Source organism: Lissotriton vulgaris, chromosome 4_1 (assembly GCF_964263255.1).
Source record: "Lissotriton vulgaris chromosome 4_1, aLisVul1.2, whole genome shotgun sequence".
Classification (NCBI taxonomy): domain Eukaryota; kingdom Metazoa; phylum Chordata; class Amphibia; order Caudata; family Salamandridae; genus Lissotriton; species Lissotriton vulgaris.
Genome location: NC_141691.1, coordinates 1,804,524,638 through 1,804,550,911, shown reverse-complemented (window position 1 = coordinate 1,804,550,911; position 26,274 = coordinate 1,804,524,638). Strand labels below are relative to the sequence as shown.

Genomic DNA, 26,274 nt, shown 5'->3' with positions numbered 1-26,274 from the left:
TCGTGTCATACGCAGACGACACCCAGCTCATCCTCTCCCTATCCAAGGAGCCCAACACCGCCAGAAGCAACTTTCGAGAAGGCATGGAAGCCATCGCCAAATGGATGAAAAACAGCTGCCTACAACTAAACACCAACAAAACAGAAGTACTCATCATGGGCCCAAACCCCGACGCCCTCGGAAACCCGCCAACCCCCACAGACCACGCACGCAACCTGGGAATCATCCTGGACTCCGAGCTCAAAATGGACCGCCAGATCAACTCTGTCTCATCTTCCTGCTTCCACACCCTCCGCCTCCTTCGTAAGACCTTCAAATGGATCCGCCTCGAACACCGAAAGACAGTCACTCACGCCCTGGTCACCAGCAGACTCGACTACGGCAACGCACTCTACGCCGGAATAAACAAAAACCTCATCCGCAAGCTACAGAACATCCAGAACACAGCCGCAAGACTGGTCCTCAACCTGCCAAAACACTGCCACATCTCCCAGCACCTGCGCACACTCCACTGGCTCCCCGTCGAAGAGAGAATCACCTTTAAGATGCTCACCCACGCACACAAGGCCCTCCACGGCACCGGACCAGCATACCTGAACAGCCGGCTCAAATTCCACGCACCCCAAAGGACCCTACGATCAGCCCAGCTCTCCTACGCCGAGGTCCACCACACCAGAAAGACCAGATCGGGAGGCCGCTCCTTCTCCTTCCTTGCGGCCAAAGCATGGAACGCCCTTCCGCTCCACCTCAGACAGACAACATCGCTCCCCATCTTCGCAAGAAACCTCAAAACCTGGCTCTTCGACAGACCCCCTCCTTGATGGAATGGAACCTGCAACCCCCCCCCCCGACCCCTAGCGCCTTGAGACCCTTACGGGTGAGTAGTTGTGCTTAACAAACTCCTGATTGATTGATTGATGCGTGCTCTAAAACGCAAATTTTGAATGGTGGCTTTGTTGTTGGCCAAACAGAGAGTTTTGTTATGTTGGGACAGTACAAATGCTCCTCAAATCAAACAATGGATACGAAAGATGTCCTACAGTCAAGATATGTTAAAAACTTTTGAAGAAGAACTGCCTGCTCGATCCCGCCCCAGAGACTACAGGAAATGCTTGTCAACATATTTATTTACAAATCCAACTTTTTAAATGTATCATCAGAGTGTGTCCTTAATTTTATTTAATGTACTGTGTGGTACCTCAAAGAATCTCTGTTATTTTGTAATTATTATATCTGGATGATGAATGCAGTAGTGCTATGGTCCGTCATGTGGATTGCTGATTGTATTTTTGATTTTTGAAAATGTCAATTAAAAAAAGTTAAAAAAAAACTTGGAGGCTTTTTTTCTTTAAAATGTAACACTCCATGAGAATTCATGCGTTTTCTTGCTCTCTACCCCGCTGTATGAAATTGGAAACCCCACTCAAATAAAAAACCCAATCCTTCTCAGGATACCACAAAAGACGCGGAATAAATCTATGCTTAAACCTTTGGAATCCTGGCTCAAAAGCAGCCAGGCTTAACTTAGAGGCAAAGTATGAAGTATTTGTGCAGCACTCAAAAAGTAATAAAGTGAAAACGCAATACAAGAAAAATCCAACACCAATTTAGACAAAAAGAGTAAATAAAACATTACCAAAATAGTAGAACTAGAGTTACGAGTTTTTAAAAGTTGCAAGTGGCAATAGCTCCAAAAACGCACAAAGGGGCATGAATATCTAGTCATGCAGGACTGTGACATCGTCAAAGCTCGGGCCAATCTTGATCGAGTGAGGGCCTGTTACAAGACCAAGTTCGGCCCTGTAGGAATTGTACCTCTTTATCCTTGGATCTATGAAGCAAATTCCTGCATTGGTCTGTGCTACATCATTCCATTGTAGCAGCTGATCAAGAACTTTGAGGTGCTGCGCCAATCTGCCCTGCGTTGCTTTTGGTGAAGCCACTGTTTGGAAGCTGCGATGCAAAGTCCAGTGTCAGTCTGTGGTGCACTGCTTTGGATCCAGTGAAAACAACATTTGTGAAGGTCAGAAAACAGTACGACCCCAGCCAAATGTCCAGGACCTTGAACAAAGCACTTGGGGTGAGGAATTACTTCCACAGAGGATGGCAAATGGGTCCAGGTAAGGTCCAGTTGGGTCTGGACAGCTGGAAAACATTGAAGGCCTCTGGAAACCTGTTGTGTGCTTGTAGCTCAAACATAAGATCATCCAACTGACTCTGTCAGTGACTTCTAATGTATTTTGGTCTTTTGTGCCTACTCTACCAAGACATTTTCACACACTGTTTACTAATGGTAGCCACTATGCGGGATAAATAGCAGCTTAAATTCTCTGAGACATGCGATCATCTTCCTAGGATCGAGTAGGCCATGCCTAAGGTGCCAGCTCAAGCTATGCGGGTACCAGCTGGCACAAGACTCTTTTCTGTCCCCTCCAATTCACTCTCTCCAGTGGGTCCCTATTTTACTTGCTGGTGCTGATTAGGGTTATCAGTTTGAACCCTGAACTTTGGGCCTTGACAAGTGTGGGGGTAAATAGAGGGCATAGCTAATCCCTAATTGTAAAGGCACACATTTGCACAATGTGCACGATGGAGTATATCACATCAAACTGTGGTTAATGAAGAGAACAGTAGTTTTAAATTGATCCACTGATGAAGCAGACAAACTGCAGTAACTGGTAAAGATAACTGATTTCAATGACGATAAGCAATAACTTATTAACAAATATATTCATGACACTTTAAAGCCTTCTCCTTCACTCCAATAGCATGACTGGGTCTCCTCAGAATGCATCGGTGCAGTATGGATTACAAAGCTGCAGCAGAGAATAGCGAGGGGACAGGTCCCTATCTCTTATTTTAGTAATTCACCTTGGTGGCTGGTCCTCATCTCCCTGGGGCGCTGAGCACTAATCAATGCAATGAAGTGTACCATGGGTAAAATCTTCAAATTCATGGATCACCATAAGTTAGGGTTGTCTGAGAAAAGCCTGCGCAGGGATGGCACAGAGCCAGATCTGGGGATGCCTTTGATCATTCTCGCAGAAGGGTAAATAGCGTCAATACTTAAGTACACTAAGCAGAGAGACTCTGGTTTCATAAGGCATAGCCTGATCAATACAAGGATAAGAACAGGGTCACCTGTCAGAGGCTGATATGGACTTGGTCCTGCAAGAGGCACTGGTAACTGTGGGTGCAGGCAATTAGGGTGCCTGCCTTGGTGGGGGGACCTGATTGTGATATTGGCCACGGTATTTGAGGGACAAATTACCCAATTAACTTGGTAGCACCAAATAGGTTGGCCACAATGCTGTTTGGCTAATCAAGCTGATGGCCAGCTTTGGTTACTCATCGCTGCCTGCTCCTGGATCGCCGATAAGTTTACCGACCACATTGACATTTTTGAGATACAAAATAAAACTACAGCAAACTGTTTTTCCGCCAAACTGTATATGGCATGATTCTTGTAACCCATTCAGTACTAACTGCTAGTTACCATCGTTGTTGGGGCGTCTTGACGATATTTGAACTATGCAACTGCCCGCTGTGGATACAGTGCACCCATGTCAGAACGCTGCCCCTAAATGCTGCCTTCGGGCATTTTCGCCGCACTCTACTCACAGGGACCTATACATTTCTGGCGCGCTACCCATGTCATTTTTGGTGCCTATGGAGCTGGGGCCAGGTGCTGGCCTCTTAGTTTCCCGCTGGACACACTGTCACTCACCTTACCCCATTCCCAAATGTGCTGGTGGCAGGATTGATTTTGCACTGTGCTGAATGTATTACATTTGTGTTGCAGGGCTATCTGGAATCTGGTGCGTACATAGGGGTATCATCTTTATGAGCATAGCAGGGATGCTGCACATACGCAATTGGCATGCTTCATTCTGACCAGGGTCCTGCGTTTAGCTCTCGAGCTTACAAAGAGGTCATGGCCAGCATGGGCATTGCATTGCGGTACTCTTCTCCCTTCCATCCTGAGGGAAATGCGGTAGTGGAAAGAAAAAACCGTGACATAAAGCAAGCTATAACAGCGAGGGTATTAGGTTCGAACACAGAAAGACCATCACTCACGCCCTGATCACCAGCAGACTCGACTACGGGAATGCACTCTATGCCGGAATAAACAAAAACCTCACCGCCAGCCGCGGAACATCCAGAACGCCACCGCAAGACTGGTCCTCGACCTGTTATACACTGCCACATCTCCCAGCACCTACGCACACTCCACTGGCTCCCCACCAAAGCTAGAGTCACCTTCAAGATTCTCATCCACGCCCACAAGGCCCTCCATGACAACGAACCAGCATACCTTAACAGCTGACTCAAATTCCATGCACCCCAGAGGACCCTACGATCAGCCCAGCTCTCCTACACTGTGGTCCCTCGCACCAAAAAGACCAGATCAGGAGGCCGCCCCTTCTCCTTCCTCGTGGCCAGAGCCTGGAACGCCCTTCCGCTCCACCTCAGACAGACAACATTGCTCCCCATCTTGGCAAGAAACCTGAAAACCTGGCTCTTCGACAGCCCCCCCCCCCCTTGATGGACTGGAACCTGCTACCCCCCTCCCCCTCAGCACTTGAGACTCTTACGGGTGAGTAGTCACACTTTAACAAATACCTGATTGATTGATTGAGTATTGTTGTTATTAATATTATTCACGCATGCATTATGATCTTCACAGACCAAAGTCAGTAATGACAAATGTAAGAATAAAACAATGTTTACTTTGTAAAAACTGAGTAAATCTAAGTAAGTTGTCCTAGTTGATAATGCCTTTCCTTTCAAGTACAATTTGCATTGTACCCTATTCATCACAGCCCTGTGTGGGAGATTGATTGTATACCATGGAGTTCTCAGATAAGTATCTGTTGGATCTTATATCAAAGTGCATTTATACGAGGACAACGATTGTCATCGCCCTATTAGCCAAAATACTACCATGTAATCGCATTCCCTTTAGATCAGTAAGCAATCCGCTCCATTGAAAACTGAATCCCACCAGCTTATGTTTTGCAGTTTATCCTAAATAAGCAACAATGTTTTGAATATTTACCTTCGGTTGGATTAATGCTAGAGATGACAGGAGTTTTTGCAGGATTCCAAGAATAGCTACAGTTTCCAGAGCATCGAGACGGTATTCCATTGATATAAACGGTGATCTTTAGGGAAAAAACAAAGTGACAGTGAAAATGTACTTACCACATAATAATGCCTTAGACTTGCCATTGCAGAAAATTACTTTTATAGATAAAGGGCCAGGGATATATGACCCACATTGACTAAGAATACCCACTTTTTGACCCAATTCAATAAGATATTTATCTCTCAAAGTAAAAGTTAGGGCAACAAATAATGTAATTTACTGGAGCCAAATCATATTCCTGACTGACAGAATCAGAAAACGATGTACATTTTTTTCTTGTGAATTAGATTTTCTAAATCTAATGCTCAGAAAGTCGCCTACCCATTCTTTGAGCATTACAAGATGCTTCGATTTTAAAAGATGGTGAAGATACAAAAACCTGCAAGTGTGTGAAAACTCACATACCTTTTCACGGACCACTGCCTGCTCTTAAAAAATGAAAAGAAAACTTTCAATTATTTTCTTTTAAATGCAACCCATTTTCCTTTAGGGAAACAGGCTGCATTAAAAAAATGATTGCCTTGTTGAAAAGCAACCATGGACATGGAGGTCTGCTGACCCTCAACTGGCCACCATTCCTGAGATTTTGGCGATTCCTAAGTGGTCGCAAATTGCAACCTACCTCGTTAATATTAATGAGGTGGGGAAATTATTGAACCCCTAAGAATCACTCCATAAAAACTCTTGGAGTTTCATATATTAGGAATAGTGATTCCCTAATTGTGGTTTGCAGAAAATCGCATTTATGTAAACGATATTCCTAATGTGGCCCTTAGAGACTACACAATTCTAATCTTAAATAATCCATATAGATATGTAACTCCACCATATCAATCATATTTTTCAATGCATATATACATGTATATGTTCAAGGAAGTCAGATCAGCGTAGCTTAGAGTGGAATCTTGGAACTGGTTTTAAAATTGGCCAGAGTGATCTAGCGAACAGGAGTTTTCACTGAACAATTGTCCTCCTTGTTTCTAAATTACTCTCTTTAAAACCCTCTTTCATTCCTGCAGTCGTTTATGCACTCATTCACTCCTGTACACTCACTCACTTCTGTACTCATGTATTACCTTCAGCAGTCATTCACTTACGTATGCACTCATTCTCTGCTCTGTTCAAATACTCCTACTCATTTGATAGACAGTCACACAACAGAGGGATGAGGTGTGCATGAATGGGCAATCTACTGGAAAGTTGGTAGGGTGGAGCTGAGCACAGTCCCTATTTCAGCTGAAAAGGGTGTACTCTGCCTTCACACAAAGGACTTACCACCTCTACTTTGTCACTGTAGCCGGCATGGAGCCAGGGCAGGCGAGTTAGGAAATTTAATAGACTTCAAAGAAACTTTCCAGAAGCTTCTCCCACCATCTAGAGGTAGGCACTAGGTGTAGATATTTGACCCTCTGACCCACTCTTGAGTTCAATTCAGGACCTACAGAAAGGACTCTCAGAGGACTGCCCGCTGTGCACTCCGCAAGAGTGCTTTGTTGTACCTGGAAGGACTGCTTTACTGCAAGAGCTTGCCTTGAACGAGGCCAGTCTTGCTGTTTTAACCCTGCATTGTCAGCTGATCTCAGGACTACCACAAAGACTCCAAGGGCAATCTTGCTAGCTTGCTGGCTTCCTGTTCAGAGTTGGGCATGCCGAGGAGTTTTCATTCATGGATGATGCTTCTCTGCAGTTAAGGTGGCTCTACAGGCTTAAGCATGAATTATAACTCTCCATTCTAGAACGTTGGTAGACCCCAAGTTTTGTTGGGCCATCCCCATTCCTGACAGACGGTGCACAGACAAAATATCGACTCCAAAATATCGAATGGACAAAATATCGAGTCAAAAATATCGACAATAATAAAATATCGATAACAAAAATATCGTTGGTCAAAATATCGAATAAATAATGATAAAAAATATCGAGTACAAAAATATCGACTCAAAAACATTGACAAGACAAAATATTGATAAATAGTCAAAGTAAAATATATCGATAATATGTAGAAAAAAGGTTAAAAAAAAATGTTATTAATAGTAATATAAATTGTAGTTAATGTTTAGGAGCGGGATGTTGGGTTAACAGGGGATAAGGGTGGGGAGTAATTTAATAATAATTAATTAATTAATATATGTTTGTAAATATTTTTAATTAATAATTAATTGGTAATTAATTAATATTAATTAGTTAATTAATATAATGTTGTACATATTTTTAATTTGTAATTAATTGGTAATTAAATAATATTAATTAGTTAATTACATTAATTAGAGTAATTTATTTATATATATAATTTGTAGTTATTGTTAATTAATTAATTGGGAAAAAATAATATTAATTATTAAATTAAATTAATTACAGCTAATGTGCTAATATATTTACTTTATTGTTATTGTTAATTAATAATTAATTGGTAATTAAATAATATTAATTAATTTTGGGTAAAGGGGTATTTTAGGGTTCAGGGTCAGTTTTCAGTTTTTGGGTAAAGGGGTATTTTTAGGGTTCAGGGTCAGTTTTCAGTTTTTGGGTAAAGGGGTATTTTTAGGGTTCAGGGTCAGTTTTCAGTTTTTGGGTAAAGGGGTATTTTTAGGGTTCAGGGTCAGTTTTCAGTTTTTGGGTAAAGGGGTATTTTTTGGGTTCAGGGTCAGTTTTCAGTTCTTGGGTAAAGGGGTATTTTTTGGGTTCAGGGTCATTTCTCAGTTTTTGGGTAAAGGGGTATTTTTAGGGTTCAGGGTCAGTTTTGGGTTTTTGGGTGAAGGGGTATTTTTAGGGTTCAGGGTCAGTTTTCAGTTCTTGGGTAAAGGGGTATTTTTTGGGTTCAGGGTCAGTTTTCCCTACTGTTGTACCCACTGGAGTGGGAATAGTAATTTTAACCCCTACGCTATCCAATGCTTTCCCTACGCTTGCACTCTTTGGAGTGGGAATAGAATTTTTTACACTTCTGGTATCGTACGGTAATATAATAGTATCTTATTTAATTATAGTATGTTACTAAATATATGTTTTAACAAATAAGATTGTAAAAAATTATTTTTATTATTTTCACTTATTATTTAATTATTATAAGTTAATTTAAGTATTTTTAAGTATACTTTAGTAATTAAATTTGAATATTAATTTAACACTGTTTTTAATAAAGTCGATATTTTTTACAACTATATTTTTGTAAACGATATTTTGTACTCGATATTTTTTTACTTACCTGTTTGTAGATACAAACTCGATATTTTGACTGTCGATATTTTGTCCACGATATTTTTGTAGTGATCCCTGACAGACTTACCTTTGTGAGGTAACTTTCCTATTTTCATTTCCTTAGCAGACTGATTTATCAGCTGGGTCCTGATGAATGTCTTGGAACCCCTTCCGGGTTTGACGATTGGCATAAACATGTTGACCACATAAAGGGAGTATATTTGTTGATAATCACCCTGTACTCTCTTAGGTTTAACCCTATTACTGATGGCATCCAAATTAATCTGTCCAGCACTTTTTGGAGATAGTTTTATCTTTATCTTTAGTTCTGCTAGCACTCTGCCCCTCACTCCTTATTAACGTCTACTCATCTGATTGAAAGCACCTCTGCTCCTCCCCATCAGGGAGTGGTAGCCCACACCTGGTAGCTTGAATCCTGCTTTGAAGAGGAAAGCCAATGATAGAGCATGTCACCCTTGGGTGAGTAACGTTTTTTGTCCTTAAAGAAGCGCTCCCGCCTGGAGATACTGATTCTCCCTGCTGTCTTATTTTTTTCTTTCTAGCTACCAGACTTACTTTTTGTGAGTTTCTTGTTAGAGGGATGTATATGTTTCTGTTTGGGCATCTCCCTTTGGGTCCTTTGTGTGGGTTTAATTTAAATCCTGTTCAGAGTCACAGGGGTACAAAAGGCTCCCACCAACTTGAATACACACCTGTTATATTCCATATAGGTACCATATATAGGCACAGGTAACACTGCAACCTTTCACCTAATCCTTCCCTACATTACATACATAACGGTTCATAGGGACTGGTCTTTTACCTAGATACAACACTGCATTCAGAAGGCAGGTTTTTTCCTGGTTCGATACTCATACATTATGCATGAGGCTTCTTGGAAGCACGATTTAGAAAAGGGGGTGGTGATGAACAGAGTGTCTGAGTTAAACAGACCACTCTTACCCAGTCCAAAGATCAGGGCTTGATCCATCACCGTTATTTATCTCACTGCCCCATCCCAGCTCAGAACCTGGCTATATGCAAATCAGTCTGTCCCTGGCCCAGTGCATCATGGGAACAGGGCAGACTAAACTACCAAGCCAATTCTTCACCAGAAAGGAGACAAGCTACTGGGACAGGAACAGACTAATTTGCATACAGCCAGGTTCTGAAACTGGGATGGTGCAGTGAGCTAAAAAACGGTGTTGGATCTAGCCCTGATCTTTTGACTGGGTGAGAGCTTTCTGCTTAATTCAGAGACTCTGTCCCTCACCACCCCCTTTTTGTAAATATTCTTGGAAGCACAGCAGGACTCACAGCAGGATGAACATCTTCCGTATAGTATCTATGTTAAAGTTCAAGCCTGACGTCATCCTTTAGGCCGACACAGTAACACAGCAAGGTAGGACCCGGGGAGAGACCTGTGGGTATATATACATTATGTCTTGCTTAGACAGACAGAGGAGACTGTGACTTCCTGGCTGACACACTAAGCGGGGACGCTGAGGTTCCTGCATGCAGATACTCCAGCTCGCAGTAGTCTAACATCCCTTGCGGGGTGTCCAACCCGAGAACAGGACGGGGTCCCATATTCTCTCCTTTCTCAGGTAATGGGGTTGACTAGACTTTAGAGGGATTCTTGGCATAATACCTACACCAATGCTAGGTACATTTGAGTACATCTAGTTAGGGAGGGGCAGTAGGAGTAGGCTCTTATAATCATGTGTTTTATATATCTGTATATATTCATGATTTCTGCAAAATGGTAGAACTGTACCATCTCTTTACTTTCGTAGTACTGCTAATCATATATCTCCGCTACTGTCTAACAGTTGTTACTGCAGATCTATGTTACACAAGAATAACAACTGTTCAATAAACCCTTATTGAAATGCCTTGACTGTTTATTCTGTATATCTCTGAGACAAATTCAGTGAGCACGAGTGACTGAGCGAAAGGTAGTATATTACTTCCACAATCCTGAGGGATCAGGGTTGTCATGTTTTGAGGTTGCCAGAAACTATTCTCTCCCAGATAAGAGGAGATTCTAGTGGTACTGTGAGCTAGCTAATGCAAACAGGTTAACATATCTGGTGGTGGTGCTGGCAACCAGTCTGCAACCAAACCCACAGTTTATGTTATCTGAACGCGCACATCCTGTATAGGATATATAGGAACTACACAACACACCTCGACCCAGACTGAGTGGGTCCTGAATCCCCAAGTGGTGTCCCACCAGTCCTAGACCCACATAGCCAAAATCCCAAACTGAGGAATTGCTGGCTAAAAACTGCCCTGAGAACAAGGAGGTCACTGGTAGCATCTGCTCGTCTATCCACCCAAAGTGCATCACCAGTCAGCCTGACTTCGCAGCTGCTTCATCTACGTTCTTCTCTGCAGCAGCAAATCCTGTTCAGTGGTCCTTCACCAAAGGGTTATCTGAACCCCTGAAACTGTTATCAGCTGTTATCAGCCACGAGCATCAGAAGATTTCCAACTTTTGTAAAAATAACCAAAGGTAGAAATCTTCATCGCAGCTTTGACCTACGGCTCCCCAAACACTGCCTGCAACATTACCTAATCAAACTTTACATTATCAGAACATTCTTTCTCAAAATTTCTTTTAAGCCTGAAGGTAGACACGGACCGGGCCCAATCCACTTTTTGTATCTGAAACGTGCGCCACCCTGGTTAGCCACATTTTTTTACTTGTCCCTGTCTTGCATCACTAAATGTCCACAGTTGGTGCATTGGTCTTTTAGGTGCCAGTTTGTAATAAAAACTTTAAAAATTCACAGCATTTTACTGATTGGAGTTTTGTCATATTGGTGTCAATTAATATATTTAAATGTACTCTATTTTTATAAATTGGTGTGAGACTTTTCTTATCTTGTGTTTTCATTTTATAACTGTTTGTGTGCTGCATACATACTTTACACCTTGGCTCTAAGATAAGCCTGACTGCTTTTTATGCCAAGCTACCCAAGGTTAAGCACAGGTTAAATTAGCAACTTTTTGTGATTCATCCTGCAGGGGATTGTGGCTGATGTTTGACTAGGGCGGAAAACACTGTCAATCAACAATCCAATTTCTCACTGGGAGTTAAAGCTTGTCAAAGGGTTTGTATTGCCAAGTCAAATTGTCAGTTTAAAACTGTATTCAGGATGCAGTGGCAGCTTTGGGACATGCTTTAAAGGGCTACTTAGGTGGGAGGCACAATACATGCTGAAGGCGTGCTCATAGCCTCAGCCTGGTCACCACCTGGATGAACTCCAACTCCTTGAAGCTAAATGGTGACAAGACTAAGGTGATGATAATGGACAAGAACCACCAACATTGAGGCCCTCATCACTGGTCGGCCATGTTGGGAATTCCACTTATCCCCACCAAATGTAAACAACCTTAACTACTTTCTGGACTCCACCCTATTTATGAAGCCTCAAGTAACTAAAGTGACCTCTACGTGCTTTGCAACCTTTAAATGGTTATAGAAGATACTGTGGTTTCTTCCATTCTTTGCTCAAAGAACTGTTGTTTAAGCCTTGATACTCTCCAGGCTCGACTATGGCAATGTTCCATACATAGGGACTGATAAGGCATCCCTAAGACGCTTACAGGTGGTTCCAAATTCCGCAGCCAGGCTCCTGTTCTCCCAAACAATTCTTCTGCATCAGGGCTTCTCAGGCAATGTCATTGTCTCCCAGTGACCAAGTGTATTGAATTTATAAGCACTATGTTTTATGCATAAGATCCACTCCCACTCAGGACCTGTGTACTTTCAAAAACTGGCATGCCCCTACTATCCAGCTAACACTCTGGGATCCAGTAGAGGCTCTCTGTTTACTATACCGTGGGTTTAGTATTAGTGCATGGGGGTCTGGTCTTTCTATTTTCTTCGTCCTAAACTATGGAATGCTCCTCCGGCCTCTTTAAGATGCTGCACGTGAACTAAAGACTTGGCTGTTTTACTTCCTATTTACCAGTTATCTAAGTGCTGGGGTAGCCATGCACTATACAAGAACTTAATAATAATAATATTAATTGACAGGGCCATTCTACAAAGGACTTAGACGTAAATTGAATATGCCAGTTAAGGGTGCACTCGAGGAACCCGTTAGAGGCCAATTTATGTTAGGTTGCTCTGTAGAAAAAGTGAAAGATGAACTGTGACAAAAAGATGATCCGAAGCTTGATGAAGTTATCTTGATTGCCAAATGTATTGAACACTCTCTTGCTTGTGTAGAAGTGATTAAGAAAGAAAATGGTTCTTCTAATACAACTAATGACAAGCTACATGTTGTTTCCAAGACGTTCAAAAAAATAGAAACTCATCCTTCAAATTTGAAAAAGACTTTCTCTGGTAAATGCTATAGTTGTGACATGGTTAGTCATCTGGCAAATGACAAGTCGTGTCCTGCTTTAAATTCAAAAGGTCTTAACTGTGGGAAGGTTGAACACATAGCAAAAGACTGCAGAGTGTCAAAGTTTTAAAAAAACAAGCGAGTGAAGTTCAAGATGACTCAGACTCTGATCCAGACGATTTACATTGTGGTGTAGTCTTGACTCAAGTATGTCAAAATAAGTGCAAAAATCCATAAACAGTCATCCAGTAAAGATGCTCGTTCACTCCGGAACTAAAATCACTTTAGTTCCTAAGTGTTTTTATGATTCATCTATTTTGGCCAAAGTGAAAATGTTCAAGCCTGACATTAAGCCCCTTGCCTATGGTGGCCAACCCATCAAGTTGCCTGGCTACTTTGAGGGCGACATTTGAGTACAAGAATAGACTTACTGCTGGGAAATTCTACATCTCCTCAAAAGGGGACAGCATAATAAGTTAAGTTCACCAAGCTGATCTCTGCTTCATGCTAGTTCGTGGTGGCAATCCATGTATGGTCTTAAAGGATGATTTACCTATGTCACTTCCAGGTTCTACTAGTTCACTTGAGCCTTCCAAGGTTGATCAATTGAATGAGTTACGCTCTGAGGTCGCTCAAGTATTCAGTGAAAAGTAGGCTGTTTGTCTAACTCTACACATAAAATCATTCTGAAACCAAATGCTGTCCCTGTCTCTTGCAAAGTACAGAGTGTACCGTTGGCCTTAAAGGAGTCCATGCAGAAAGTACTACAGAAGTTGTTAAAGAAGGAATCATCGTTGAAACAATGCAAGTGATTGGTTGGCCCCTGTAGTGCTTGCTCGCAAAACCTCTAGCGTGATGAGACTATGTGTGGACTTGCACGCGCTTAATCACGCGGTTATGGCCAACAAGTACCCTCTTCCTAATAATGCAGAGGAGCTTACACAATTGGATGGGGCTGAAGTCTTCTCGAAATGAGATGTCAGGGCTGCATATCACCAGATTAAGATCAACCCTGACTCTATGGACATCACAGCATTTATTACTCCATTTGGCACCTATACATTTACTAGACTTCCTTATGAGTTAAATTCTGCAGCCTCTGTCTTCCAGGGAGGTATGGAGGATTTCCTGCATGGATTACAGGAAGTCAAGATTTACCGGGATGACGTGCTGGTTCATGGTCCTTCACAGAAATTGCATGATGAGAGGCTCAAAGCAGTCCTGGAACAATTTAAATTGCATGGCTGGATTCTATGTGAGAACAAATGTAAGTTTAACCTCACTGAGATTGACTATTTGGGAAATAAGTTGTCTAAGGACGGTGTGAAACCTGAAGACAATTTAGTAAAAACCATAGAGAATCTTCCAGTGCCTTAGTCCAGGGACGAGTTAGTCACTTTTCCCAGCATGGCTGAATATAATAAATAAATTTGTCCCGCAATTTGCTTCTTGCACTTTCACTCTCAGGTCTCTTCTTAAGAAAGGTGTGCGATTTTCCTGGTCACAACAGTGCCAAACAGAATTAGACGATGTAAAAGCAGCTTTAAGTAAGGCTTCCTCTCCCCAGAGCTTTGATGCTTCTGCACATTCTATTCTTATCACTGACGCCAGCTCAAAAGTTCTCGGCGCTGTTCTTAAACAGGTGAAACATGGACAAGAGATTACCATCATGTTCTTGTCACGAGCCTATTGTGTTTTTATCTAGGAACCAAATCAATATTGCTATTTTATGCCCTTGAACGGCTATAATCAATAATATCCCTATAATGGCATAAGAATCAGATCCATATTTAAGTAAATAGCCCTTGCAGTCCAAAACACGGCAGAAGCTACTTCCTTGGATTCTTAGAAAGCACAACAAGTTCTTTTGACACACCAAACCTCCAGCAACCTGGGAAATCCCCATTTGCTTTTGTTTTGATTTGTCATTGAACTCCTGCGAACACTAAAGGAACAGTCAGTTCTTAGTGACATCTTTATTGACGTCTTCTGTCCAAACCTTACGTCAAACTCGGCACCTTTCAGGTATAAATATACCAATGTTGCCTTAAGCAAACACACGGTGGTGGTTTTGGAGCCGAGCAACTATCTACTTGCCCGAGAGCCCAGCTGATGTGAGAGCCCACGGACGCTGCCCCTCCTCTTTGACGCACTGAGAGAGACGCTGTCTTTTCTCCTGCCGAGAAATCCAGCTCTGGTGTTCTCAGCCGCCTTTGCGGGCTGCTGGGATATCGAGTCCTGAAAGAGAGATACCAGACCTCCTGCATTTTATTACCCAGGTACGGAGCTGACTAAATCCTTGAAGAGAATTCTTGAGTCAGATTCTTGGCAAAACCAACTTAACTTAAACTGCTACTTACTTACTCCTTCCCACGTATTTGGCTTAGGTCAGGTACACCGGGGTAGGCGTATTTTAGAAGCACCAGTTGAGTAAGTTAGTCAATGTATGTATGTATGTATATATTTTATCCATTTTAAAGTATCTTATGGCTAAGAAACCATATCAATGCTTTTACAGTATTATTTTATAATACTCTTTTTACTGTACGCACTTTACTTTACATTAAGTATTGCAATTATGGTAATTTATTTCTCTTGCATGAGAAAGAAGACTGCTCAATAAATTACACCTTTTTATTGAAAACGCCTGTCTCTCTTTTCTCTGCACTCTGGTGACACTAAGTACGCACATTTGACTGAGTGAAATAGCTGTCTATTGTTTTCACACGACTCTAGAGATACACTCTTATTCTGAGGGAGCAAAGTTGTCATGTTATATGGTTGTCGGAAGCTAATCCCTTCTTGTCTTGCCAGGGAGGTTAAACTCCTCCTCGTTTATTTGAGAAAGTTTCTAGTGACCTCTGAGCTAGCTGGCAAACCTTAAGTCTAATATAGTCAGTAGAGACCTAGTCAACCTCAGACCAACGTCTACAGTGCTGAATATATTATTCCAATGCGCAGAGCCTATTGAGAATATAGGAACTACACTACATGGGGCCCATCGTTTGGTAAGGCGATAAAACTAACGCAAGACGTTAGAGTAACTCAGTCGTGCTTTTTCACACAGACCCTTTTTGCCGTAAATACTCCAAAAGACGTCTGGAGTGGGTAAGAGGTTAAAATCCGCCGGAACTTAGTAGGAAGAGATTCCTATGTATAGTTTTTGGTTTAGTCAACGTTGAAGGATACAGTGTTCCAAAATATTGTGCACCTAATCTTTGTTTCCTTGGAAACCTGCTCTGCAAACTTTCATTAAAACAATGTCAATTAACGGCGACAGCAACGAAACAGGTGAAGCTGCAGTAGATGCGAATCAATGGGGTTTCGATGTTACAGAGTTTAATGAAAATGAACCGGGTGCAATTATCATCCCGGCAAATTTAAGAAGAACTATAACTCTTGCACTTATAGAAAATGGACTGACATCACGAGGTGGTACAGTCATATTCGTGGTAGAGGCCCATGAATATCCGCAGACAGAGGTATTCTATTCATGGATAAACTTTCCAGCAGCAAACGCTGTAACACACAAATTCCACTATTACAAAATAGAGGAACCTCCGGATGAATACACTCCTTTCGGGGGTGTTGAAATCCCACAAAATTACCAAGAGCACCTGCTCTGGTTTAAAGGCGCACTAAAACATAATGATCACATCACCAGGCTCCGTCCACTAGGTAGACCAGGAGCAACATGGGCGGTTCTAGCCAGCTACACACCACATCCAGACATCGAGAAAATGTCAGATCGGGAAATTACTACTTAAAATACATAGACAATTAGTCCAATATGTAAACAGTCCAACCAGCTATTAACATTCCACAGCTGAACCCTCATCAGGGAAACACAAACAAAATTACACCACAGAACATACAATCATGTCTTGGTAAAACACCCGCAAAACGGGAACAAATTCCATTCTGGCTAGCACAAAAGATAACTCAAATAGAGGCGGTATTCCCGAATACTACCCCTAGTGAGAAGCACAGAATTCTGACTATCTGCCTTCCAATGGGGGTCGCACCACATGTGGAGGATTGTGACACTTGGAGCACAGTCTTTGCTTCCATTTACACAAAAACACATGGTGTTCCGTCTCTGGCGGTAATACCAGATGTACTAAGACAGATTCAAAATCATACCCAGCTTTAACTCTGGGTATGAAATTACTGAAAGACTTAAAGCAGGTCTCGGCTATATTATTAGCCAACATAAAAGGAGAAGCAGCATCTGTGGCGATCCGCCAGAAATTGAAAGAAACAGATATAGCAGACCAACCAATTGAACTTACCAGAATCATAGAAAAATCCTATGAAGAACTAGGTAGAGATAGTTTGGGTGGGAAACCGGTAAAACCCCAACTAACTGAAAATCCTGAAAAGATATTTATTAAAAATAATCTAAACACTCCGAAGAAGAGCTGGGATGGAAATAAAAAACCAACTCCCAAAGAAAAAAGATTCCAGTCCAGAGGAAGGTCTCCTCGGCGGAGAGAAAGATCTCCGGACCAAAGACACAAGTCTCCCCAGAGGGAGCCCTCTGAGAAAAGATACAACCTTAAAAATAGCGATAATTTGAAAAAGCCTGATAGATATCAAGATATTGATACACGTCCCTCTCGATCTTTTCAGACTTCCTCGCAGAAATCGGAAAGAAGAGGACGGTCAGAACACAGGGAAGAGCACGTAGATTCCAAAGACAAGGAACCTGCTCAAAGTAAAAAACTACAATTTCCAAGAAAGAAGGTAGCAAGTATTAAAATAATCAAACATGCCGAGGATACTGAGGACACAGCTGAAAAACAGCGAGGGGGGCCCAGACAATGCTAGACAGCGCAGCAGAAGTGACAATAGCTCGCAAGATCCTGATGAATCATCTGGAGACAGTGGACACGAATGAATACATTCAGGTGGAAACTGCAGATACCAGAGTTAGCGAACCTCATAAAATATACGAAATAACATTGCGTATAGAGGGAGATAAGACTAGGAAAGTAAGCGGTCTGTTTGGGATAACCTTTCAAAAGGCTATGACATCCTATTAGCTGAGAAAGAATGGCCACCAGAGTTTGTCAGGGAGTGCCCTCGTGGCGAAGAAATGATTATGCCTGCCTTCTCAAATCTTATTCCAATACGTAGAAAATACACATATGCAAGAAAATGGGCAGTAGCTCAAGCACCTGCATTATATAAAAATCATGTAGGATGGGATGAGGACTCTCCTCCTCACAAAATCCAGTTAAAATGTTAACCAACTGCACAAAGCAAGTACCCAATTAAGCAAGAAGCTAAAAAACAAGTCAGGGAGATCTTAGATCAACTTGAATACCAAGGGGTGATCGAAACATGCACCTCTCAAATGAACAATCCTTTGTTTCCTGACTCCAAACCAGACGATTCATATCGTCTAGTCTTGGACTACAGACACCTTAACTCATGTTGCAAGACATTTTCTGTACAAAACTCGCACAGTGCAGCACTAATGAAAATAAAAAACAACATTAGACATCTCTAATGGATTCTTTTGTCAAAACATTGCACCTGAAAGCAGGTATTTAACCGCTTTCTCAATAATGGGGCCACAGAAAAAATTTCTGTCGACTCCCACAGGGATTCAAGAATAGCCCAGGATTATTCTCAGCAAGGGTAACAGAGTTACTACAAATATATGATGATGAGGTATTATCTCATGTCGATGACATCTATCTCACAGATGATGACCTGGATATGCACTTGAAAAGAGTGAACACCATAATACTTGGGTTCGCAGCAGAGGGTTACAAATTCAACTTTAAAAAGTCAAAAATTGCCCATCTAACTGTTCTGTTTTTAGGATATGAAATATCAAGTGAAGGCAAAAGCCTAGCAGACAACTTCTTAGAGAAGTGCGCTGTACTCCAAGCACCAAAAACGCTGAAGAACTTACAATCAATACTAGGTTTCCTGAATTTCGGAAGAACTTACATTCTAAATTATGCAGCGAGGGTTAAACCTCTCTACGAATTAATAAAACCTGATTTTAAACAAATCAACTAGACTAAAAAACACACAGAAATTTTGAGATCATGGCAAACAGACATGTTAGCTAAAACAAAATTACAAACTCGCGACAACACACGCAACCTTGTAATCCGAGTCATCCCAGGAAATTGCGGATTCACGTACCTGACCTCTAATGAGGGAGAAACTGTACCAATAGCTTACAAATCACATTTGTACACAAAAGCTGAAATGAAATTCAGTTCAACTGAAAAAATTCTAACTGCGGTTCAGACTGCTGTAGCAAAAGAAAGAGCCCTAGCACAAGGTAAACGAATAATAATCGTTACACCGATACCAGCTCTAGAAGCGGTAACAAAAGCAAGCATTCCAAATGCTAAAGCACTACATCCGAGATGGATAATATATACAGACGGATCAGCACAACCCGCAGTTGGGGGTAAACAAGCTTACAGTGCTGCGTGCGCGATTGTTAAAGGTTGTTGGCACAAAGGAAAATTTAGACCATTGGTCACTAAAACGCAATCTCTAGGAGATTGTACAGCTCAGCGAGCTGAACTACTAGCATTTAAGATGGCGTTTGAAACTACCGATCGCGAATTCCCCACACTAACAGTGTGCGATTTATATTACTGCGTTCAGTCTTATAATGAATACTTTCAGAACTGGGTTCAAAACAGTTTCAAATGTGCAAAAGGTGGCACAATCAAGCATAAAACGCTTTGGGGAACAAGTAGTTATTTTACAGAAAGCAATACAAAAGACTCACGTGATACATACACTGAGTCATCAACGTGATGGCGCTCACGTTGCAGGGAATTCATTGGCTAATACAGCCACAGCGGAAGCAACTCAACCGGCTTCCGTAGCCACAAAAAAGCGTTCAGAAAAATACATAGTCGGGGAAACCATGCTGGTGGTAAAAACGTCTTAAAAAGGCGACTGTGCAGCTCTTCCCCTGAACTATCCACTCAATTATACATACATAATTGATGCAAACTCCGTTCCTTTTGCTCGAATCCCTGGAGTGGGGGATAGAGTAATTGCAAACACGAACAGGAGAGTCTTATTAATAGCAGACGCACACATGGGTGAAGGTCCGAGGCACAAACAGATCAAGGAATCTCAGAAAGAATTACAATCAGAATACTGGTGGGCGGGATGAGCCTGCAACATTAGAAATTTGCAAAGAGCTGTCCAAACTGCAACAGAGATCGCACTAGTGAACCGACCAGAGAATTGCCATGGCCATTCTTGTAGTTAGCATAAGGCTATCTATAAGTAAAATCCAGCGTCCCATTAATTTCTTTTTAAGACTAGATTCACTTAAAAATACAGACACCAGCGCTCGGCTGACGCCAGAGCTGTTATAAAAGATTTGCGAGTCTTTATCGGCACATACGTAATTGGCATGCTACATTCTGACCAGGGTCCTGCTTTAAGCTCTCGAGCTTATAAGGAGGCCATAACCAGCATGGGCATTGCATTGCGGTACTCTTGTCCCTTCCATCCTGAGGGAAATGGGATTGTGGAAAGAAAAAACCGGGACATAAAGCAATCTATAACGGCGAGGGTATAAGGTTCGGGTGATGGGTGGGTCCAACATTTAACAAGTGTCCAACGTAGTCTTAACAATCTGCCAAGAAATTCTCTAAAAGGTTTCAGTCCGTACAAACTATTGTTAGGAACTAGAATGCATATTCAGGATTTAGATAGTCAGACTTTAGTGGTAGAAAGAAAATGCTTTGATATCAAAGATCGTTTGGCTGTTTTACAGGACTTAAATGAAACAAGAAAAGACCTGAGCAACATAAAATTAAAACAGCAGCCAACAGCCACTGAAGATAAACCACCTGTCCCAGCAAGGCCTGTCTGGATTCCAAAGATTGGGGATCTGGTCAGAGAGAAGATCGCAGTGAAGAAGGAATTTGGGCCTTCTTACAGAAAAGCAGTACCCCTCTTAGCTATCAGCGGAACAAGATCAGTTGTACTACAGCCCCTTGCTGGTAAAAAGGAGAACCGAGTTGTATCCATCGACCTGGTAAAACCACAATCATGTGGCCAATAATAAGTAGTATGCCCAGTGGACTCCCAAGAAATAGCAGAATACCAAAATTTGCTACAATCCAAGAGGTTCAAACTGAGAGACTAATCACATTTGATAAACCTGCAGTGAATAAAAAAGGACTATGCAACAATGCCATGGAACTTGTGCCTCTTGCAACCCAAATTGAAACAGTTTTTCAAGAAACACCTGTCTACAACGATGTAGCCTCAGAATATGCTAATGAAAGAAAAAATGAAAAAACAAAGGAAAATTGGGAAGCAATTCCAACAATTGACAGAACTGCATCTGGCTACTTCATCAATGTCGTTAACTTTTCTGAAGATCCAAGCGAACCTGAAGAAACGCCAGCAATAAAAACCTTCAAAGACAAATTAACTGAACTCTTTCATCAACTCAAAGAAACCTATCTGATTTCTCCATGGATTGAATTTTGGATTGTGTTAGGTGTACTTTTCCTCCTGCTTTGGCTCATCATGGTACTTTGTTTGGGAAAATCCATTGAGGGAAAATACAGTACAATGGACACAGCAAGTCAGAACATCAACTTGGTCCTAAAGCCACACAAGTCATCTCACATCGAGAAAAGAGAACTATCATCAGTGAATGTCACAGCCATTCCAATACCCGGCGGGGAAGCTTGGGACAAAACGGATTACGAAATCTATGGATCGGATGAACTCTTGAAATATCCACATCAGTTCAAGGTTTCATTAAGTGACTTTGTAAAACCAAGTACATTCTCTGATGATTGGGACTTTGAAAGCATAAATAATATGTCAGATTTAGTAATGTCAGCAAAATTTACAGAACATGATTACTTACAGGTTCGTCGAATTATGAACAAATGTACTGCTACAACCACTTTGCACATCACTATTTACATAAATCTGCTCAACCTAGAAATGTTTTAAAGTATAATCAATGGGAACATTGTGCAACTCTACAAAAAGGCAGTTCGAAAACATTTAATGAGAAATTCCCATACTTCTCAGGGTTTAACACAAGTGATGCAGAAACGTTTTATTTTAAACTGTTAAATAAGACAGGGATAAAAACAATGTTGACAAATTCTAAATTGATTTATTCTGAAACATTTTATGAAAAAATTATTACATTTGGTTGTGATTTCTGGAAAAATAACATTGAAACGGAAACCATCTGGGGTACAATAAATTGGCAAGTCCAAGGTTTAGAAGCATTATTTAGAGCCTGCATGATCCCAGAACAAATAATATTCTCGAATAACACCATTCAACAGACTACTTGTCTTGGCCTAGCTAAGATTAAAGACTTAAACAAACCGTCTATTCCAAAGCCAATACCTGATAGTAATACCACTGCAGATGTTGAGATAGACGTATCCCATATTTTACATCAAAACAGAGCACATCCTGATTGGAAAAAGTGGTTGATCTGGCCAACAGACACAAATAACTGTCAAGATAGATTCCTGAACAAAAAACAGGGGTTCAAAATGACCAGACCAGACCCTAGATACTCCCAGAGACAACATCCAGGGATAGTAACAACATACAGTGTAGGGAAACTATGCCTTGAATGGCTACAAACATCCACACTGGCTGAAATTAAGCAACACTTGACTTTACTTAAAGACGGTGCTGACTTGCGTGATTTCGTAATGGGACCCCGCAACAGCGTCAAAAACGTTTCATAGCGGCCGGTATATACGCTGCGTACAACGAAGCTTGGAAAGTAACTCAAATTGAGACAGCAGAGAAAATATGAGAAACTGATCGTATTAATTTGGAAAAATCACTTTCTGTTGTGGACAATGGGTTAATGACTCTGTCCTCCAGAATATATTCACTGGACAGTATTGTATCATCTGCTATCAATATAATAGATCAGGACTTACTAATATTACAACACGGTCAGTCCCAATTACATTCTATTTGTACAGCTAGGCTGGACGTTGCAAAATCTGCGTTCAAGCTACGTGCCATGGCGTTTGATAAACACAACGTCATTATTCTCTATCTTTAACCTTACTGATAAACAGAAGGACTTCCAGACTGTCTTCTAACCGACAACGGAGTCCAATTAGTTTCGAGGGAGATGGAAGACTATTTAGCTGATAAGGGAATCAGGCACAACCTGTGCGCTCTCTATCATCCTGAAACTAACGGGATGGTGGAGAGGTTCAACTGTGTTTTAAAAGAATCCATACAATAGTCCAAAACTCAAAACAAAGATTGGAAGTCTTAGGTCGTTCAACGTGTAATGATTTACCATCTCTCACCTCACTCAACCATGGGTAAAGTTCCCTTTGAGCTTTACGTGGACACAGACCCAATACCCAGACGTTTCAAGCAAGGATGCGGGATAGAGGTGTGAGTCTGAGTTTGGATGCTGGTTCTGATTTGTCTTCTAGCACCGATCCCGGTGCTGTGTCTTGACAGGAAAATCAAGACTTAAAAAAGCGTGAGAGCGGGTGATAAGGTGCGTGTGCGTCTTCCTCAGAGATCCGCTGACGTTTCTAAATTCTCTCCACCTTTTGTTGTGAGGAAACTGTTTCAGAATGCAGTAAGGTTGAATGATGATCGTATCTTGAATTTTAACAGGATTACACATTTACGCACCAATGTGAGCTCAAAATTTGTTGTTCCTCCTAAACATCCTCCCATGTTCCAGCCTCCATTGTGAAGGAGTTCTCGCGTTGGAAAAGCTCTTACAAAAATTACTTGATTTTATTCTTTGAACTTATTTTCTTACCTGTTTTCTAGGTTCTCCTTCTCCTCTCCGCTCTCCTATCTTTTTCTCTTTCTCTTGCTTTTTTCTCTTCTCGTGATAAGAGGGAAGGTGTGTAATGACTTGCGTGTCATCATGTCCTGCTTGCCTCACCCTGAATGAGTTTGTTCATTCTAGAGCTTTGATGAGGTTTGAGTGTAACCAGAACCCCCACTGGTCAGTTTCTGCTGGCGCTGTGTGTATAGGATGTTATGACTGAGGATACTTGCTTTCCTTCAATAAACCTTCACACTTCAATGTCATCCATTGTACCTGCTTTATTACAGTAGGACATGCCCTGATGTGTGTGGTATGTCCTGATAGTGAATTAAAGGCAAGTTCGTTTTTCACTATTGCAAGGCTACCTGTTCCCATAGGCCAGAATGGGCAGATTGATTATAACATCTTGTAATCCTAACTGACCCAGGTAACATGGTAGAAAAAAACTAATTTAGTATGCCTGAACTCAGAATGATAAAATACATCTTTTAGTAAAGTTGGTTTTAACATTCTGTGTTTGAAAATAGCACTTTTAGAATGTAGGTATTTTCTTGCCTAACCATCCAGCCTGCCTCTGCTAGGTATGTGTATTCCAAGTTTGATTTGTGAGTGACAGGGGCTGGAGTGGCTCCAGGAGACAGTGAGTCAGCACAAGGCTGAATAGTCCTATTGGCATTGGGAGTGGTTGGAGGAATAGCACCTCGGCCTGAATAGGTCTGTGCCTTCCTTCCTCAATGCTGGCTCCACCTCCTGTGGTGCATCTGATGACCCTGGCCCACACTGATAAAGGAAGAAGTTGTGCACTAGCAGAATGCACCCAGAACTGGTTTGGAGTAGGTACAGACACTCTGTTCCTTCAGAGACAAAGGATTTGTGTGTATAAAAAAGTGGGCCCAGCCCTCAGAACTTTAGATCACTTCTGGGAATCAAGATGACCCTTTGCCAAGGATAAGAATCAAGGAAGCTGAAGGAGGCGACTGCCCCTGTGCTGTGCTGTTGTCGTTGGCCTGCAGTTGTTACTTTATTGCCAGGTAAAGGAGAAAAGGAACTTTGCGTGTAGTTTTTCAATCCTGAAGAAGAATCCCCAAGGGCTTGAATTGTGCTTGCCTTCTGCCTGAAGTCTCAGGGATACAAGACTTCACCACAAGCTCCCCTGAATTGCCTTACTGGAAATTCTACCTGCAGAGAGGTGCCTACTGTTGTTTTGGCCATCTGAGAAGACTTTGTGTCGCTGGAAGCATGACGCAATGGGGAGAAGCGTGTCGCTGCCGCAGCAGTTTTGTATTTGTATTTCTGAATTTGTAAAGCGCATGGTTACACTTTCAGTGTGTCAGTTGTGGTTGCATCGCCAAAGGAGCGTGTCGTTGCCGTCGCATCATCAACGAAGCGTGTTGCATCACTAGAGAAGCATGTCGCTGCCACAGAGGTCACTGTCGAATCACTGAAGAAGCGTTTTGCAGGGCCTGTTGCGGTTCAGAAGTTACAGAGTTTGCCGCACGGCCATCAGGCATGCACGCATCGAATACAACGTTGTTGCATCGCATCAAGATGCCATTTTCTCGCATCGCAACGGGCCATCCCATCGCATCGAGGCGCCATCTTGTCGCATCATCACAGGGCCGAAGTAAGAAATGACGCATCAACTCCCCACACAGTAAGGAAGCGAGCCTCAACTCCCCTGCAAAGCAGTAATGAACCAACGCGTCCACTCCCCTTAGTGTAAGGAATGGCACATCAACTTTCATGCTTTTGCTTGTTTTGCGTGACTCATCAAAGGTACTTTGAGTGTAAAGTGTTGCATTTACCATCTACATTGAAATAAGCTATTTCTACCATTTTAAAGTCTATTTTTGATTACAGTATTGTGGATTTTTGTCGTTTGGTCTTGTGTTAAGTCTACTGAAGCGGTACAAAAGGGGGTGGTGATGGACGGAGCATCTGAACCAATCAAACACTCACACCCAGTCAACAGATCTGGGTTTAATCCATCACCGTTCTTTAGCCCACTCTGCCACCCCAGTTCAGACATGGCCATATGGAAATCAGTCTGACCCTGTGCCTCATGGTAACAGTCCAGCCCGAACTGCCAAGCCATGCCTTCCCTGGACCGGAAACAAGCTTCCTAGGACCGGTTTCTGGCATTACAGCCGTCTTCAGCCAGGCTTGCTTGAATCCAGTGGCAAAGTGAGCAAGGGACTCACGTCTGAGCATACCCTGCTAACTTATGGCAAACAAAGTGGTACAAAAGGGGGTGGTGATGGACAGAGCATCTGAACCAATCAAACACTCACACCCATTCAACAGATCTGGGTTTAATCCATCACCGTTCTTTAGCCCACTCTGCTACCCCAGTTCAGACATGGCAATATGCAAATCAGTCTGACCCTGTGCCTCATGGGAACAGTCCAGCCCGAACTGCCAAGCCATGCCTTCCCTGGATTGGAAACAAGCTTCCTAGGACCGGTTTCTGGCATTACACCCGTCTTCAGCCAGGCTTGCTTGAATCCAGTGGCAAAGTCTAGTAAAGATTACTTATTTTTCTAAAGTGGTGTGGTGTCCCTTTGTAGTGTTTTCACTGTATTACTGTATGTATTCACAAATGCTTTACACACTGCCTCTGAGATAAGCCTGCCTGCTTGTGCCAAGCTACCAAGGTGGTGAGCAGGGTATTTTTTTAGAAGTGTACTCCCTTATCCTGACTAGAAGCAAATGTCCCTATTTGGTCAAAGGTACCTACCTCTGCCTTCTAGAGA

At 42.0% G+C, this 26,274-nt stretch overlaps 1 protein-coding gene across 1 annotated transcript in view; it reads right to left on the bottom strand.

The window, feature by feature from the left end:
• LOC147724582 (fibrocystin-L-like) overlaps nt 1-26,274 on the bottom strand; it is a 2,246,326-nt gene that overhangs the window by 1,462,724 nt on the left and 757,328 nt on the right. Inside the window, exon 30 of the mRNA XM_086918063.1 lies at nt 5,060-5,165. Within this exon, the coding sequence (XP_086774189.1) occupies nt 5,060-5,165 (106 nt within the window). The remainder of the gene's footprint in view (nt 1-5,059; nt 5,166-26,274) is intronic.